A 17,958-nucleotide genomic window follows, 5' to 3' on the forward strand; every position below is an offset into this window, starting at 1 on the left:
GAAGGCTCCTTCTGGGAATTGTGGGCAATCTGTGGTGTCTCTGGACTTAAAGCTGTGGCCCTCTGCAGATGCTACTCCCAAAGACAGTCACATTCTGAACTTCTGAGTTGACACAAATCTTTGGGGCAAGGTATTCAACCTAAAATAGTGGCCAAAGACTTGTGACCAGGCACAGTTGAGTATCAACACCTTTCTGAACATGCCAATCAACATGTGCGGATCTCTTTGGAACTTCTTTCCAGCCAGTAGCACCCTAAGCATCTAGCTGTCCACACACACACACACACACACACACACACACACACACACACACACACACACACAATTTAAAACAATTACCTTTGTCCTATTGTTTGCTTTTAGAGCAACTGTCATGGTAACTGCCTGTCACTCAATTACTGATGCTAACCACCCACTAGCACCACCACGACCAAGACTCTCTGCCTCATTCTGCAGCTAAAAGGTTAGAAAGTTGCGAGACAAAGATCCAGTCAGTCTTCCTTAATGAAAACATTGGTCTCACAGCAGCATTGTGCACATGGCTTAAAATGTGATGCTTTGTTAAAATCCTGTTTGCACAAGGACAAATACAGCAGCCCACACAAGCAGCAAGACTGTCGCCTGGTGTGGCAGCGATATTTTGGGTGGCACTCTGGGGGAGTTATGAATGGATCAAGCTTCTTTTCCTACTTTGAGCTGTCAGGGGAAAGCTCTTTCCTCCTGGAGCAGAGAACAGTCCATTTGGCTGGCTGTAGCTGGCCACAGAATAACAATGACTGTGGACTATGGTGGAAACAATTCGTTCTGCGAATGTGGAATCTGGGATGCATCTGGGATGGGTGTGGCGTCAGAGTACAGGAAGTGGCAGGGAGCAGTGCAGGAAGTGGCAGGAGGTTGAGGAGTGGGCAAAGCCCTCAGACTTGTCTAATCTGGCCAGGCCAGGACAACTGCAGGGAGGACTCAAAATTCAGTAAACCTATAGCTGACTAATTTTTAAGTCGATAGTTTTGTAGGGCTCCTGAGTGGTATGTTATAAAGATCCAATGGCCTTTAGCATTAAAAAAAGGTTCACGTCCCTTCCCACCTGCTCCCATTTGCTTGTTTCACAAAAGAGACCAACACTTCCCCTAAATTGTCAGTGATGGGCAATTTCGGAGCCTTTTCTGAAAACACTTCTTATCTAACCTTGCTTATGAATTCATCCCTGATTCCTAGGTTGGCCAAGTTACTAAAGGTATTGCCTGACCCTTGAAAAAGATGCTCAACTCTTCAATATTTCTTTCCATTTGAAACATGAGTATAAATGCTTAGGGAAGATGGTGAGATGTTAGAAGTAACACATGGTAGCTGAGCTCATTCATGCAACAGTGTCTGCATATTTCATACTCTCTAGATTCTGTGCTTGCTGAGGGGCTAATCTACCAGGATAGGTAAGACTGGGTCTCGCCTCAGCTTCTGACGAACCACTGGAAACAATGCAGGCCCAGGGGGTCTGCTTATGTGAGGACAAAATTACTGGGAAATGGAACCCAAGGCCACTTCTACTTTTGCACCACAGCTTCTGTTTGGGTGGGCTGTGTTAGGGAGTCCCCTTTGGAGTGAATTACTTCCTTGTTGGGATAGCATTGGAGAAGCTGCATTTCTGGGTGAGAAGGAAAAAAGGGGAGATGTTGGCAGGATGTTGTCAGGAGTGAGGCTGATGTGCTTTAGCAAATGTGCAACTGAGCTCTCAGAGGGATGCGGCCACCTGCCCAGGTGTGAGTCACAGAGACAACAGAGACCAAAGACCCCACACTGATTGAAATAAGGTATTTGTTTAACTAACCTGGATGTCATGACTTGGGTGTTAACTAAATGAACACTTTCGGAGCTCAGTTCAGGAGGTGCAGTTTAGGAGGTATAAAAAGTGTGACTGCTGTTTTGGGGTAGATTAAAGGAGTCTTGATGGGCAGCAGAGACCAAAACAGGCTTGAAGAAAGGACACCACTTTAGAATCAAAGCAGTCTTGAGCCTTGCTTTGCAGCCTGGTGGCTGTGCACCCTTGGGGAAGCTACCTAACCTTTCTGAAGTCCAGGTTCCTATAAAGTGGGGACCACCATCAAGTGAGAATGAGGAAAAACAAAGTCCCAGGGATGTGAAACATTCCATGGTTATTAAGAGGGACTAGATTAAGGGGAGAATTTAGCAAAGGCAAATTACCAAATTGATTACACTCAAATGAGCATGAGGTAAGAGAGAAGACTGCAAAAATACTTATACATGCTATGGATAGGAATGGGGCTTAATTCTAAGGAGCACAGTCTCCTAAACATTGATGGGAAAATCAGTCCCACATATCTAGACACACCATATTTATGATACAGGTATATGGTTTATAATCTATATGCTCTTACATTTTAGTTGCAGAGAAATACACATCAATGATTAATGCCTCACAATATATTCAGGGTAAAAAGAGGCCCTTTATTTTTAAAAAAAATTTTACTACTGTTTACATAGTTGAAAGGGATGCATACCTATCTGGACCTCTGATTAGGATGGAGAGGGTCAAACATGGAAGGTGGGTGGGACAAATATTTCAGTTGTATTTAATTCCACTGTATCCAGAGGGCACGATACAAACTACATCAGCACCTGAGGGTTGGGGAGTCATTTCATAGGCTTTAGAGACCCCAGAATGGGGAAGAGTCCAAGGGTGTTGAATGGTTTTGATAGTTCTCTCAAGATGTTGGTTTCATTGCTTTACAGTTTAGAAAATATTTCTAAGGTCTATTGGTTGACAAAGTCCACCTTAGTGCATCCACAGGCCCAAGAACATGTTGCAAAGCTTGCCAGAATTGTCCAACCTGTTTTGTTTTCCATCCTCTAATGAGGCAGCTGACATCCCCTGCTGGGCTGAGTGAACTGGCTGTCAAGTTCCCCATGTGTATCTGAACATGCTGTCCACTGCACAGGCATCAGCAACTGAGGCGATCCCATGCTGATACATGCACTCCAAGGTCAGACAACACATCCTGTGATATTTCTCATGGCCAGGGTCTGAGTTCAGTGGTCTAGTTAAGGAATACCCCAAGAAACCTCAACTGAGGTGACCTCAGACTTGGCATGTTTTTGCACCAGTCCAGTCCAGGGTCAAGTGTGGTTTGTCACCTGTGCCAGCCAATGCACCTATTGGTGGATGTTAACTGCCTGGCTAGTTTTGCCCAAGTCCCATATCTCTTGAGAACTGATGGATGCTGTGCCCAGCCAGCCTGCCAATGACCTTGTTCTCAGGCATACCTGTGTTCCATTTGAGTGCTGCTGCCCAAATTCACATGTCCAGTTCCCAGTCCTGGAACTCACCATCTGGTACTGTGGCTTAGCCCAACTGGCCTGTATCCATTCAAGCTCTCAACAGTGGATGCTACATTCTAGCTCAGTTTGTCATACCCCCCAGATGTTGTATTTAAAATGTCAAATTATCCTTGTCACAAGGATAACTTTGTGTTTTAAAAATGTATTTATTTATTTGAAAGGTAGAGTGACCAAAAAAAGAGAGGGTGAGAATGTCCCATCATTTATTTTGCTGCCAAAATGGCCCCAACAGTCAAGGTGAGGCCAGCTGAAGCCAAGAGCATGGAATTCCTTCTGGATTCCCCAAATGAATGGCAGGTGCCCAAGCACATCACATTAGCAGGGAGCTGGACTGGACCGGGGCAGCTCGGACTCAAACTGGTGCTCAAATGAGATACTGGAATCCACACTGGCCCTCAAGTTCACATTGTGAACTCTGAATTTTCTGCTAATCCATATATCAAGTAAACAAAAACCATGTATGAGAAGATGCAGTTCAGTTACACCACCAACAAAAAACCAAGCCACCTTGATTTTATGCTTTTAATTTGAATACATAAACCAAAGTATGCTAATTTCATTTAGAAAGGGTATATATTTAATGTTTTCTGGTTATAAAAGTATAGATGCTCATTATAGAAAATTCAAAGTGCATAAGTATTAGAAAATTAAAATATCAGCCTTAAAATTGTTTCATTTCCATTTAGTATTTTTACACGTATATGTTATAAAAACATGTCCTGTTTACACAAGTGAGACCAAGTCTTTCTCTCCGCAGTGGGTGATACAGTTATCTCCTTTTGCCTTAATTGTTCAGTAGTTTTGAATGTTTTCACAAAAGTCAGTTGTGTGGATTTGCCATAACTCATTCACTCCATTGTCAGATGACGGCCTTTTCCTCATGTCCTCATTGTGGACACAGTCCCATAGGCACATCTCAAACAGAGCTCTGTGTGTTCATTATTGATAATGTCTTCTACACAAATTCTTACAAAGATTCCAGGTCCAAAGACACAATTTTCAGGTTTTGTTACATATTGGCAAACTCTTTTACCACCCTTCTAGAGAGAAATCAGTATTCTCAACAGAGCATGTAAGAAAACAGTAGCCTTCCTGTACTTAATATCCTAAAATATATATATGCACATTTCTCGCTGCTACATGTTTCAAATTTTTTCCTTTGATTATTTGTGCCTGCCTTTGTGTGTGTTTCTTAGAGCTAGCTCCTCCTTGTGATCTGTGTGTATTGCCCATATTTCTATCTATAGTATTCATCTTTTGAGGAGATATGGGCTCATAAGAGCCATTAGTATCATTAAATTTGGACTAATGCCCTCCTGCTAGTTTAATTTCAGGTGAAGCCCTTCCAATCAAAAACAGAAGCATTTGTCTCCCTGCTGCAATTTCACAAGCTGGAGAAAAAATTCAGGCTAAGGCAAACATTGCACCTATCAAAATGACATCAGTTCTTTCCTCAAAACTGGTTAGGGTACCCTGGGATTATCTCTTTCTACAAGATTCTACCAGAAACTGATAAGACACAAGTTTAGACCTTGCCTTGTGTCCTCTTCCATTGCAAGGCAGACTCTGTTGGCTAACTAATTTCAGCATTTTAGCTTTGAAAATCTGGCTTTTTTTTTTTTATTGGAAAGGCAGATTTGCAGAGAGAATGGGTAACAGAGAGAAAGATCTTCCATATGCTGGTTCACTGCCCAAATGGCTGCCACAATGGCCATGGCTGAGTCGATCTGAAGCCAGGTGGCTGGATCCCCCCCAGGTGTTCCCTGTGGGTGCAGGGTCCCAAGGCTTTGGGTCATCCTTCACTGCTTTCTCAGGCCATTAGCAAGGAGCTAGATGGCAGTAGAGCAGCTGGGACATGAATCTGTGCCCATATGGGATCCTGGCACTTGTAGGTGGAGGATTAGCCAGTTGAACCATCATACTGATCCCTCAATATGTGGTCTGATCGTGACAGCTCCCCCTGGGAACCTGGAGAAGACCAGGGCAGAGGCACGGGTCTGTCACTCGCAGTTCCAGAGGAGTAGGATGCATTTTTGCACACCTTTTGTTGGAAGAATTTGTGGGTCGGCAGACCTTTTACTTAGCACAAAGGCTTGGATATATTTTCATTGCCATACATATGACTGTATGACAAGAGTGGAAACTGCCTATCACAGATGTTAAACAATGGCTGTTTAATGACTCTGTAGTTCCACAGTGGGGGTGCAGTGGGTTGTGCATGCTTCCACCACAATTTTGGCATCACAGTCTCTCCAAAGAATGCTTTGATATGAGCAGATTTTCTGCAGCGATAGAAAACATACTTGCATTTTTTTTCTCTCTCTGTTTCACAGCTCTTGTCTCCCAGCCACTGGCAGAAGTCACCATTTCTTCAGTGAAGGAATGCTGCTTTCCAAATTCCTTTGGCAGAATCTCCTAGAGATTTGTTGTTCTTCTCCTTCCTAATTTAGAAACAGTCCTCAAAGGGGGAGGAAAAAAAAATAAAAAACCCTGACAAACTGATGTAAGGAGCAACTCGCTCAGGTTTGATCCTGCGTTTCTTTCATGGAAAGTTTCAGTTTCTATCTATAGCCAATCAGACCAGACAAGGGAACTGGGGGAGAAGGAAAACAAAAATCCTGTATATCCCAAGATCTGACTGAATTCTTATTTTAGGCGAGAAGTGAATGTGATACAAATTCCAGACTTTATTAAAAATCATTTGTCATTTAGATGAACACAAAGTCCCAGCGGTGAAGCGAGGCTCTGACAAAGCACACTTACAAGTTGGGTGAACAGACAGAGCAAAGTGTGTGAACTATGACATTTATGTGGCCACGTGATCTTAATTCTTCTTCTGACAAAAGGCAACCTTGTGGTGTCTATTCAAGGAACTGAAACCCGAGCCCCTGGAGTCTGCAGCTGAATTACACCTTGGCACTTTAAGGAACACAGGGAAATGGTTTTCAGACTTGATAAAAATCTACCACCTATCAAAAATGTAAAAGGTAAGGTGGTAAGCACTAGAAAGCAGTGAGAGAAAAAGAAAGAAAAAGCTACATACACACTGTATTTATATGTGAGGCTGAGCCAGAGGAGAGGTGGGCGCCAGGGAGGAAGCCGGAAGTCTGGCCTAGGCCAACTCTTCATTTGTTCTTGGCTGCCAGGGGTTTCCGGCTGATCTTTTTCGATTTGTCATTATTCTTCTTTGGAGGTTCTGGGTTTGCCTGCATGTGTCTTCCGTACAGGCTGAAAGAGAGAGAGAGAAAGCAAACCATGAACCTTCTTTTGTTGAGCCAAGGTAATGTGTTGGTAGAGCTCTAACCAATGGATTCACCTTCAGAAATATTCAGGAATCCTAACAGAACCAGAAGATCACATCTGCCTCATCTGTCATGTTGAAACATTTAAAATTCTCTTATATACGCATGTATGTATGTGCATGCTCTCCATACCATGACACCCAAACACGGACAAGTCACACACCAGGCTGGATGTGAAAACAGCAAAGCAAGAGATCTGCAGGACTGTGTGAAACAGTCGTGTTCAGCCACGCTGTACCAGACCCAAGCCAAGAGGCAGTGAGCATTTAAGTCGACAACGACAAAAACTGAGTTGAAATGAAGAGACAGTCCATTTAGTGACAAGTGAACATCCTGCTTGGTCCAAGAGCCCTTAGGCTGGCTAATGTGACAAAGAGCAATAGTGGCCGAGTGTGCGCTGGCTGCTCATGCGTGATTGATAGTGCAAGGATGGCAACCACATATCAATGCCATATTAATAAGTACTGCTGATTAAATGTTGACAAAGTGCCCTACAATTACAGTGGATGGCATTCATTGCAAAGCTGGCTCCATGGCTGAGAAGATTGAACTGAACAGCAGACAGTAATTAATTGATAATTTATGAGTAATTCTGGTTAAACTAAATTAAAAGCCACCCTAAAATAAATACAGCTCAAACTGAACTCTCCCAATTCTGTAGCTATGTCTACCGACAGATTGAGTGTTGACACACAATGACTGACCACACTATATGAAGTGCCATTAGCTTCAATGGCCCCTCGGGGAATTAGCTACCCTCTGTGATGCTGGCATTTCACCAAACATGTGACCAAGCACAGTGTAGGACTAGTTAGCATTACCAGTCTCTTGATGACATCAACAAGTGGCTGACAGGCAGAAGTGAGGGCCTGGCACACAGAGATGCCCCGCTGATTTATGGTTTGGAAGTTGGACATTATAACCAGGGTTTTGATGAACCACACTGTGTTCCACTTTCTTCAGAGTCTCCTAAGTGTCACCTTAGAAGCAACACAAGCAGATCCCAATCATGGAAATGACAGGGGTCTCTGCTCTCATGCAGTGTTGAGCCCAAGGCTTTAAGCTGGCAGGACAATGACCTGGAAGCCAGAGAATCCACATCCTGCCGGGTGGCACAAAAAAACTGGTTCAGACAGGAGGCCAGCTCAGTGAGTCCAAACCCACCTCTGATTCCCAACATTGCCATGTCCTGACCCTTGGCACCTGTAAGCATGTTACCTACCACAGCCAAAGGAGCTCTGAATTAAGGATCTTGGCTGGGAGAGTGTGCTACCTTGTCCAGGTGGGCCTGACTTTTGTACCTTCTCCATGGGATCTCTCCCAGACCCATCTTAAGTTCTGAAGAAATCTTGAGCTGCAGTAGACCCATCCGTCACATTCCTCGCTATCACCCATGTGCCACAGGGCATCCTTTTGTGGCTAAAAGTCCCCACCCTTTTCTACTTCTTAGCATTGAGTTCTACTCAGTGCCCAAGGCTTGGTGCTCAGGGGTTTCACGCTGTAGCAGAGGTAGCCTAAGGTCACTGGTCTCCAAGGTCCTGGCATCCACTACCAGGTACCAGACAAAGGTCTGACTTGGCTCTGTACATGACACAGGCCCCTATGGTCTCAAGCATCTTCAATTACACAGCTTTCTTATGACCGTAAATGTCTTTGTTCTATTTTCCGACCCTTTCCTCAAAGGAAAAAACAATACATGCTCTTTTAGAGAACATCAAGCTTTAGGGATGATTAAAAATCTAGAGACACATCACTCCACCTGGCTAAGGATGCTAAGACGTCAGGGTGGGTGAAGGCCTGCTGTATGTTCTGTCTGGAGTGAGGTAGGAGCCATGGTGGGCACAGACAGCCTCCCAGACAGTGGGCGCTCAGCAGGGTCCTGCCATGGGGCTTCTGGTGAAATCATTGCTGAAGGGGGTGCTAAAGCTGCCCAGCACCCAGCAGGGCACCTCTTTGTCAGGAGGGAAGTGGAATGTGGCAGGATTTCATTTTCTGCCTTTTTAGATTCATACCCCACTGTGGATGCCTGGACTTCCCAGGGGCTGCCTTGCAATGTACTACAAAGGGCCAAGCAGGGGACAGCAGCCCTGAACTCGATGCTTACGGCCTAATTTTTACACTTATCAGTTATGGACTTGGGGCAAATGATCAGTGGCTTTGGCCTCCCTTGGCCCTGCTCCTCCTTTCATTTTAAAATCAAGGTGTCTCCTTGCTCACAAGGTGGGTCTGGGGGTTCAGTAAGTCCAGGTGCTATGGCAAGCCCTGAGGAAGTGGCTAGCCGATGCTTGCTGGAAAATTCAAGGGTGAATGTGGGATTGCAGGTAGATCCTTTACGTAAATATGATATAATTTGCTTTCTTGTTTAGTAGTTTGCCCTCTGGCAACTAACATGGCCCTTTCAATCATTGTTACACTCCCAAACACCTCTGGGAGAAAAGTTTTAATTTTCTTTGAAGGAAACTAAGGCAGAGCTAAATGTACTGCCCCACTTTTTGGTAAGTCACTGCAGAACTGGCTGACACTGTGCCCATGGCGCGACTGGTCACCTCCTCCAGCTGTGTGGGTAGATAAGCATTGGTGCTGATCTCAGTGGTCACTCGCACATGAAGTCTGGGCTATGGCAGGGCAACAGCAGCTGGTGACTCAGAGACTCAAGCCATGTGTTCCACTTCTGACTGCTTCTACCAGTTAAGGACCATGACAGATCAACAGACTTCCTGGGAACTACAGCCTGATTCCTGAAACCTGTGAATCTGTCATTTTCCACAGCAAAAGGGACTCCACAGATGTGGCTAAGAACCTGGAGCAGGAAAGGCATTCCTGGATGACCCAGTGAGCTCAACAATATCAAAAGCATTCTCATGGACAGGAGGCGGAATGGTCAGAGTCAGAGAGAGATGTGATGTGTCTATGGGGCTGATGTGAAGCTGCAGGAAGGGCTCCCTAGCTTCAGGGAGCACAGGTGGCCTCTGGAAGCTGGAAGTACTCACAAAAGAACGCAGCTCCTTGGACCCTTTGTGGAAGATTATCCATGGATCTTTGCCTGCTTGGCCTATGTGGGAGATTACAGGGACACAGTACACTGTATCCCCAGGGAGGAACACCCTGACATTGGTCTTGGCTCACTGAGACCTCATTCTGGCCTGAGCACTATTCTTACAGGTGAGAGTGGTGGGCTGCACTGCAGGTTCTCTGTCCTTGGATGAGCTGTGCTAGGACATCCTTGATAAGCAACTCTGAGAAGCCAAGTGCGACCCACAGCCTACCTGCCTGCCACATGGTGAACATGAACTGAGGCATACCTGTCAGCTCTGTGTGTTGTATATGACCTGTGACTTGACTGGAGGGTCTAGAGAGATAGACATGCCTTCTAGCCAATTTCAGAGTCATTGTTGAGTGGGAGGACTATTGGGAAATGCCCTTCTGCTTTCCTCTTTATTGCTTTTACAATAAATGGACATGCTTGATCAGATTGTCTCTGGTGGTTATTGCTGCTGCTGAACACCATCGCCTAACCCCATGGTGGTCCCAGCAGCCTGCTGGTCAGGCTGGTCCCTGAGAATCCTGAACTCAGATTTCTGGCCTTTGGCACGTTGTTTTGTCTCAGTCCCTGCTGGGGTAGAGGGATCAGTCTGCATGTTGTGTGTCCTCAAATGCTGGCATGTTGAAGGCCTGGTTTCCAGGGTGGCGCTGTTGGGTAGTGGTGGGAATCTTAGGAGGTGAGGTCCCTATTGGAAATCCTGAGTCACATGCCTGTGAAAGGTAGATCCTGCTGGGGGCCTTGGGCTAACAGCCGTGTACTCAGGCCCAGTCTGTCCATGATTCCAGGTCTCTGTCAACATTCTGCTGCTGCCACCAACCATTCTCACCAGACACCAAACCTACGGATTGGCAAACTGATCTTGGACTCAAACCTCCTAACGTATGGATTAAGTAAACCTTTGCACTTGATAAAGTAGGCTGGCACAGGTATTTTGTTGTAGTCCCCAAAAGCTAATATGGTCAGTGAATAGGCGGTGACTTGTGACAGCAGTGACAGAGAACTGAGCAGGCAGCCAAATAAGTGTTTACTCAGCTTTATTTGAGAACAAAATGTACAAAATCACAAGAAAGTCCCAACTCTAGCCCAACTTTCTGGAGCAGCACTCCCTGAAAGGCAATGGAATCAACACCCCAAACGAACAGAGCGTTGGTGGCCCGAGAAGAAGCAAGGCACAGGCAGGCAGTTAGATTACAATCAGAGTGATGGCCCCTGGAGTTAATTTATGGAAGGGACTGACATGGAGAGGGCAGTGTCACTGGAAGAAGTTTTATTGCTTCAGCTGCCAAGTGGAGGGCACACACTGTGCCACACAGGGGAAGCCCCAAAGCCAGAGGGAGGACCACAAGGAGGAAGCCTGACCCAGAGGTTTCATTCACTATGATGTCCTCGGCATGGAGAGGGCAAACCCACACAGGCAAGACTGAGCTGGTTTAGGATGGGGCAGTCTAAACAATAGCAGCAGCCCTTGGTCCTAGGGAGATTTAGGGCAGGGGAAAACCTGTGCCCTTGCCTGGAGGAGTTGGAGGAAGGAGGCAGCTGGAGATGGGGGCTTTGTACTATTAGAGGGCCAGGTGTTGGCCACCTCGCAATCAGCCAGCCTTGGGAGGCCAGTAGATCCCAGGAGTCAGAGTGGCCTCAAGTACAGAGAACGAAAGACATGACTAACAGTTGGCAGGCTTCAAGTTTTCCTTGTTTTCTGCTGTCCAAGGCCCTCCTCTCCTGACTTGCACACAAGCCCTACGGGGCTTGGGGCTCCAGCTTCTCTTGCTCCACCTGTTCCTTCTCACCTCCCACACTTGGGAAAATCCCAACCTTTGCTGTCACTGCCCTGACAGCATGCTCACTTCTGTGCCACCAAAGCAACAGCTCTGTGCCCAGGTGTACCTGCCATGGGGTCCTCTGGGAATGGTCCCTGGGCTCCTCACTCACCTTGATGGACCCTGAAAACAATGCTGACTTGCCTGTGGCTGATGTCCTCATCTGCAAAGTGAAGATGAAAATTCCTGGCTGCCTTGGAGGGCTTGGTGCGGGGGGGATATGTAATTAGACACAGAGACAGTCTTGTCTCTGAGGGCACACAGCAGTGTGCATGTTGGCAGTTGCTGCCATCACCTTGTCCTGCAGCTCCGTGCCTTGGGCTCCCTCCCCTTTCCAAGCACTACCACCACACCTGGACTGCAGCCTGCCACCTGCGTTGTCACCTTGTGCCTTTGGGACTGATCCCCCAGAGCACTGCCAGCTGACAGAGGCAGTCTGGCTGCAAGTTACAACGGGGACTGCAGGTGCCAGGGGGCAAAATGCTCAACTCAGAAAGTGGGGGGGTGGAGACCCTTTGGAACAGAGCCTGAGGGAATCTTCTCTCCTTGGAAATCAGGAAGTTTGTAGAGGATAATTGGGCGATGATTAAGGAGGGGGAAAAAAGCAACAACGAGTCCGTCAAAGTGCCAGGCCAGGCTGGGTTTCTCTCGGGAGTCTGATGAACGGGCTTGAGAACATTTCAAAGGCAAAAGGCCCGTGGATGCTCTCAGCTGTGGCAGACGAGTGAAGCAGCTGTGTTGGGCTCATGAGTGCTCTCCACCCCTCATCTGTGAAGCCCAAAGGTCAAAGTGGGAGTGAGCTGTGCCCTAAGCAGCCTCCTGAAGAGCTGCTGCCGAGCCTAGCCGGATGCATCATCACAGAGCGATTTTGTGGGACACCCAGGCCACCGGGCTGGCCATTTCAGAGAAGTGCAGTGAAAGCAGCCGGCAGCTGGCCACTTTGAACTCCATGTAGCTGAACACGCCCTGCCTCTTGACATCCAAGATTGCACAGGAAAAAAAAATTAAAAAAGGCAGCCTCCCATAATCAGAATCCATTTTACAAACACACAAGGGCACTTCCAAATCTTCATGGAGAAACAGATTACTTAAAGGCAAGTTCATTTAGGTGCAAAAACTTTTTGAAAGCCAAGTACAACCTTCCATCATGTGTCTGTTATGGAGACCCCTTGTATTAAGCAGTATGGAATGTGTGGTTTTCTATTACTGACACATTGGTTTTATTTCTTATGGCCATCATTACTTTCGGAAATGTCTACCTGCTTCAGTAGGATCCAACAGTGCTGCTGACCGTGTACCTCATTACCACAGTGGCAGTGAGGACCACTGGGGACCAACCCCTTCATTTTTCTCCTGGCTCCAGCCCTGATTCTTAGTTTCTCTCTGAACACCTCTCCAGCCCTGTGTCTATGTGTTCATCTCTTTGGATCCTCTCCCAACTCCAGGAAAGATTCTTATGGCTTCACTAATCTTATGGCTTCACTAATGAATTCTGAGCAAGCAGCCCTCCAAGGCACTGCCTCTTCATGGGTACTCAGTGATCAAATCCACCCAGGCAGATAGCTCCTCCCTCCTACTTTCAGAAGCAGTCCTCAACAGGATCTGCCAGCATCAAATGCTGAACTCATTTTGACTTCTGTCTCTGTTTTCGATTGCCACATCAGGTTTGACTGAACTTCACTCTACGGCAGAAATTCCTTGCCAGTGATTTTAGTTATATCTGAAATTCTAAACAAAACTGAACATGTATGTCTAGCATATCTCTTCAGCCTTTCCAAAGGATCATAACTCGATGGGTCAACTGGCTATTTTATAGGAATGAGCTTATTCTTTTTAAAAAAGATTTATTTATTTATTGAAAATGCAGATTTACAGAGAGAAGGCGAGACAGAAAAATCCTCTGTCTTCTGGCTCACTTCCCCAGTAGCCACAAGGGCTGGAGCTGAACTGATCTGAAGTCAGGAGCCAGAAACCTTTTCCTGGTCTCCCATGCAGGTGCAGGGTCCCAAGGTTTTGGGCCGTCTTCTACTGCTTTCTCAGGCCAGAAGCAGAAAGCTGGATGGGAAGTAGAGGAGCCTGGATACAAACTGGCTGGACACAAAATGTATTAGGATCCCAACACATGTCAGGTGATGACTCAGCCACTGAGCCATTGTGCCAGGCCCAACAATGAATTTAGCCCTATATCCATCATCCTCTGAAAATTTTCTTCTTTTTTTCTATTGCAATCTAGGCCCTTCCCATCTTGTCCATTGATGATGATAATGGCAGTCTCCCTCCTTCTTGGTCTCCCTCTAGTAGTACCTTCCTTCTTCCAATGTGTCCCATGCATGACTGATAACACAATGTCTCCTGGGCAAAGGCATGGAAATCAGTACCCACTGCCCCCTGGATTAAGTACTCAGCCTGGAATGTGGCATGGAACAGCCACTTGGGACTTAGCTTACCCAACTTCGTCTCTTCCTGTATAGTAAACAGGCACAAGGACAGTCAGATCAGTTTGCACGCAGATGTTGTGAAGTGTGGGGAGGATGGATGCAGTGTGGGTTCTGCATCTGTTGGCTGGAGAACCTGATTCTGATGCCTGTCCAGAACCTCTGCTATTTCAAGTGGAATATAGAACTATCTGCACACTGTTGCCCTCACAGGTACACCAGCAGTCAGACTGGTATAAGCTCAATGAGACACAACAGGACTAAATCAGAGACCTGTGATTGGCATTTTGTGTCAGCCAGCCCTCCTTTATATTTTTTCTGGCTTTTCTTGCTAATTTGTGCTATTGCTATGGGGGAAGACTGCCTGGGTTTTCTCTGCAGTTCCCATCTCATTTAGGTCCTGGGGCCCCAAGGCTTCACAGCTGCCTCTCTGCAGCCTTTGCAATATTAGTGATTTCACTCAGCGATCCACAGAGTATCTCCCAGCAAAGTGTGTTGGCCATTTGACCACCCATGCAGTGACCGGATGCCGTCACAAAAGCCCAGCAAGAAAGTTTCAGAGAACTCTGGGTTCATATTTAACCCATGTGATTACTTGTAAATTACTGTAAATTACTTCAAAATGTCTCTGAAAAAGTTTTGTTAATTACTTATTTATCTACTGAGCTTGAGAGGGAGAAGAGGAGGCAGAGATCTCCCATGTGTTAGTTCATGTCCCCAAATGTCCCTTCAACAACTGAGGCTGAGTCAGCTGAAAGCCAGGAACCAGGAACTCGAGCCAGGTCTCCCATGTGGCTGCCAGAGACCCAAGTACTTGAACCATCACCTGCTGATTCCTAGTGTGCACAGTAGCAGCAATATGAAATCAGAAGTAAAGATAGAACTTGAATGCAGACAACAGCAGCACCTTAACATCAAACCCAAAGCCTGCCATGAAGTTCAAGACCTTAAAGCATTAAGATACATCACCTTCCATCTTTTTGGATTGCTTCACCTTGTTTTCTAAACACAAGTACCATGTTTTTCCCCAGAGGGTGAGGACCACAGCCTTCACTTCCTTTGTATTCCATATATTCCGGGCACTGGTGGAAACACATTGTGTGCTATGTAAATATTATGTTTTAGAATGCCAGGTATATGAGAGGTACAATATGCTGTTCTTAAGTCATTTGCTCATGTCATATGCCTCCCTACTGTTGTTTTGGGTGTTTCCATGGCAAGTCCTTATACAACCAAGAAAAGAACCAATTTAAAAATCTAAGTAGATGGCCAGTAAAAATAATGGTGAGAAATAATTTTGCTTTAATCTGTAATCTTGGGGCTGGATGCTAAATTTAAAATCTCCACAAATAAATCTGTGGACAAAGTGTGAAGCCTAGCTTATTAATAAGCATTTGCAGTATCTTTATTTATCCTATGTAACAGCTATGAGTGGTAGTGACAGAATTTTAGGACATAAATTGCTGAGTCTTACAGAAAAAAAATTAGCAGTTACCCTATTCCTTTGAGAAGTCTCATTAATTCTAAAGGCAATGATTTTTTTTTTTTTTTAAGATCAAATCTCTATGGGACAGTTCCATGCAATTCACTTACAGGCTTGTCATCGCCTTCTCCACTCTAACCTTCACTGTTCCCTAGTCTGTGCTGGTTGCAGAGAGAAACACACACATCCATGTGCAAACATCACCCATATAACTAAGGCAAACGGAATGAGTAGCTGGCGGAAGACAGACATCAAGCTACATGGAAACATAAAATATAAGATGGGCTTAAAGAAACATGTCCTACAGTCTAGACTCACTATCTGTCCAGTGGGGAAGAGAAATGAGGATTTGGAGCAGTGGCAAAGTAACAATATCAAACACAAAGGATGCTCATTAAACTTCATCATCCTGTCTGCTCTAATGATGCTTTTACTTAATAAAAATTCCCTGAGCAGTTGCAAGGATATTAGGCAAGGTCTTTGGTTATGTATCAGAGACCCCGGCTGTCACCAGCAAGCATGCAGTTCAGGAGGTGGAGTCCCTGGGGACAGAGCCAATTCAGCTTGCACGGGAAACATGCAGAGAGAAATCAATAAATGCAACTGGCCTTCCTGCTTAAGAATTTAAGAAAATAGGTAATCCTTTTAAATTAAACTGCGAAGTGCTAAATGTTGCAATTTCCACAAGAAGCTCAAAGGTAAAAAGAAGTTTAAGTTCAAGGGCACTGGTCAGTTTTCCAAAGAAGTTACTTCCTCAAGAGATGCCAGACCAGGAGTGAATATTTTTTTTTCCATGAAAAGAAAGACAAATTTTAGTACTTGGCACATGCTGATTAAGAAAAGACACCTGATTATACATCTGAAACACACATACACACACACACACATATATTTACAAATGTTTTCATAAACAGTGTAGAAGGAAGCCTTGGATTCATCTACATGGGCAATTTACTCCTTTCACAAATTACTCCTAAGGATCATTACTATGAAAAAAATACTAACATGAACTTGATTCTCATAAGCTACATAATCATCACCTGACAGAGCTCTCAACAAAAGTAGTTGCATATTCATCCCATATCATCAAAAGTTACTGCTTTTATCCATTTTATTGAACTCATTTTACATTTCAGGTCTTGCCAATACAGAACTGGCTGAAAGCACCACTGTAGCCAGTGTTAGAAGTGAGACAGTCCCCACAAATCTGAATTTGAAATAATACAGTCCCCCACATATTATTCGATAAAAATCAACTCTGAAATAATGCAAGTAGCGATGGGAAAAGTCAAACCAAAAAACACTAGCGGTGCTCCTTGGCCAATGAGACTCAAGTTGACCATGGGTATTCACACATACTGAAGACAACATGCACCTGTCCCATTTCATAGGCAAGGAATCAGAGGCATACAAGGGGACACAGGGACTTGGACCACAGCGTTGTGGTATGTGATCCTGCTATAGATGTCAATAACACAATCTTCTGCCTGTCAGGGTGTCCCATCATGCTGATGACAGTCACTGGTCACCACAGGAGCGTGTGGGTCCTGAGAGACAATGAGACATATCAACCTAGGGTGTTGGCTCACATGGCTAGCAGAGAAAAGCCCTTTCTTTCCACCTTCCCTTCAACAGGGAGGACATACAACCAGATATGCTAGGATCCCAGCAGGGCACAGTATAAAGACAGCCCACCTAGGGGAGACACAGCACAGACTAAAGGAATCTTAGAAGACACAGAGAGAGTGGGTCCACCGACATTGTTTGGGTCCCTCGATTTCGTGCCTGACTTGCTGGACTAGTTTTAGGTTAAAATCATGAAATGGCATACCGCCTCCCCACCTCAGGCTTTTCCTCTGTAGCCACCATGGAAGGGCTGCTGAGTTCTGAGGTGCACCTCATCACTCTGGTCCATGTGTTTCCCAAGCACGGTTCTCCTGGCCCACACTGTCTAAGCCTGATCACTCATCACTTCACACCATACTCACAACTTGCTCACTTTGGTCTATTACCATTGTCTCCTACCTCCCCTGATATGTCACCTCCAAGACAGTGGAAAAACCTTTTTTCAGTGGCCTCTGTGCCAGGGAAGCCAGGCCCACTGTATCATGTTGGGTGAATGAATGAAGCCATCTATTGCTGTAATAAGATGGACTGAAAATAACCAAGTACAAAAGTACTTCCCAAATCAATTATTAATGCTTCTTCAGCAGGGATTATTTCTAAATCATTTTTGTTCCTCCAGGGGCCTAGGCCCAGCATAAATATGGACTGAGTAATGGACCAAATGAGTTTCCTAGTCTAGGAGTGTTTCATCATATTCTCAGTTGTATGTTTAGCAGCCACTCCACTGGCCTCCCACTGAGAGTTGTTCACAGGGATCCATGCTGGGTAGCCCAGCACAAGTATTCCAGTCTTCTGTCCTGGAATTCTGATTCCTACATCAGTCTGTGATGTGCTTTCCTTGGTTTCCTGTGGAGTTCCTAAGGTCACAGGCCCGGAGGTGACAGGTGTGTGGGTGCAG

General features: G+C 45.5%; 1 protein-coding gene across 1 annotated transcript in view; it reads right to left on the minus strand.

The window, feature by feature from the left end:
* Positions 1-6,021: 6,021 nt before the first annotated feature.
* RSU1 (Ras suppressor protein 1) overlaps positions 6,022-17,958 on the minus strand; it is a 190,862-nt gene continuing 178,925 nt past the window's right edge. Inside the window, exon 9 of the mRNA XM_040967803.1 lies at positions 6,022-6,582. Coding sequence (XP_040823737.1) covers positions 6,480-6,582 — 103 coding nt within the window. The 3' untranslated portion in view covers positions 6,022-6,479. The remainder of the gene's footprint in view (positions 6,583-17,958) is intronic.

Source organism: Ochotona curzoniae, unplaced genomic scaffold (genome assembly GCF_017591425.1).
Source record: "Ochotona curzoniae isolate NIBS_2020 unplaced genomic scaffold, NIBS_Ocur_1.0 scaffold_4683, whole genome shotgun sequence".
Classification (NCBI taxonomy): domain Eukaryota; kingdom Metazoa; phylum Chordata; class Mammalia; order Lagomorpha; family Ochotonidae; genus Ochotona; species Ochotona curzoniae.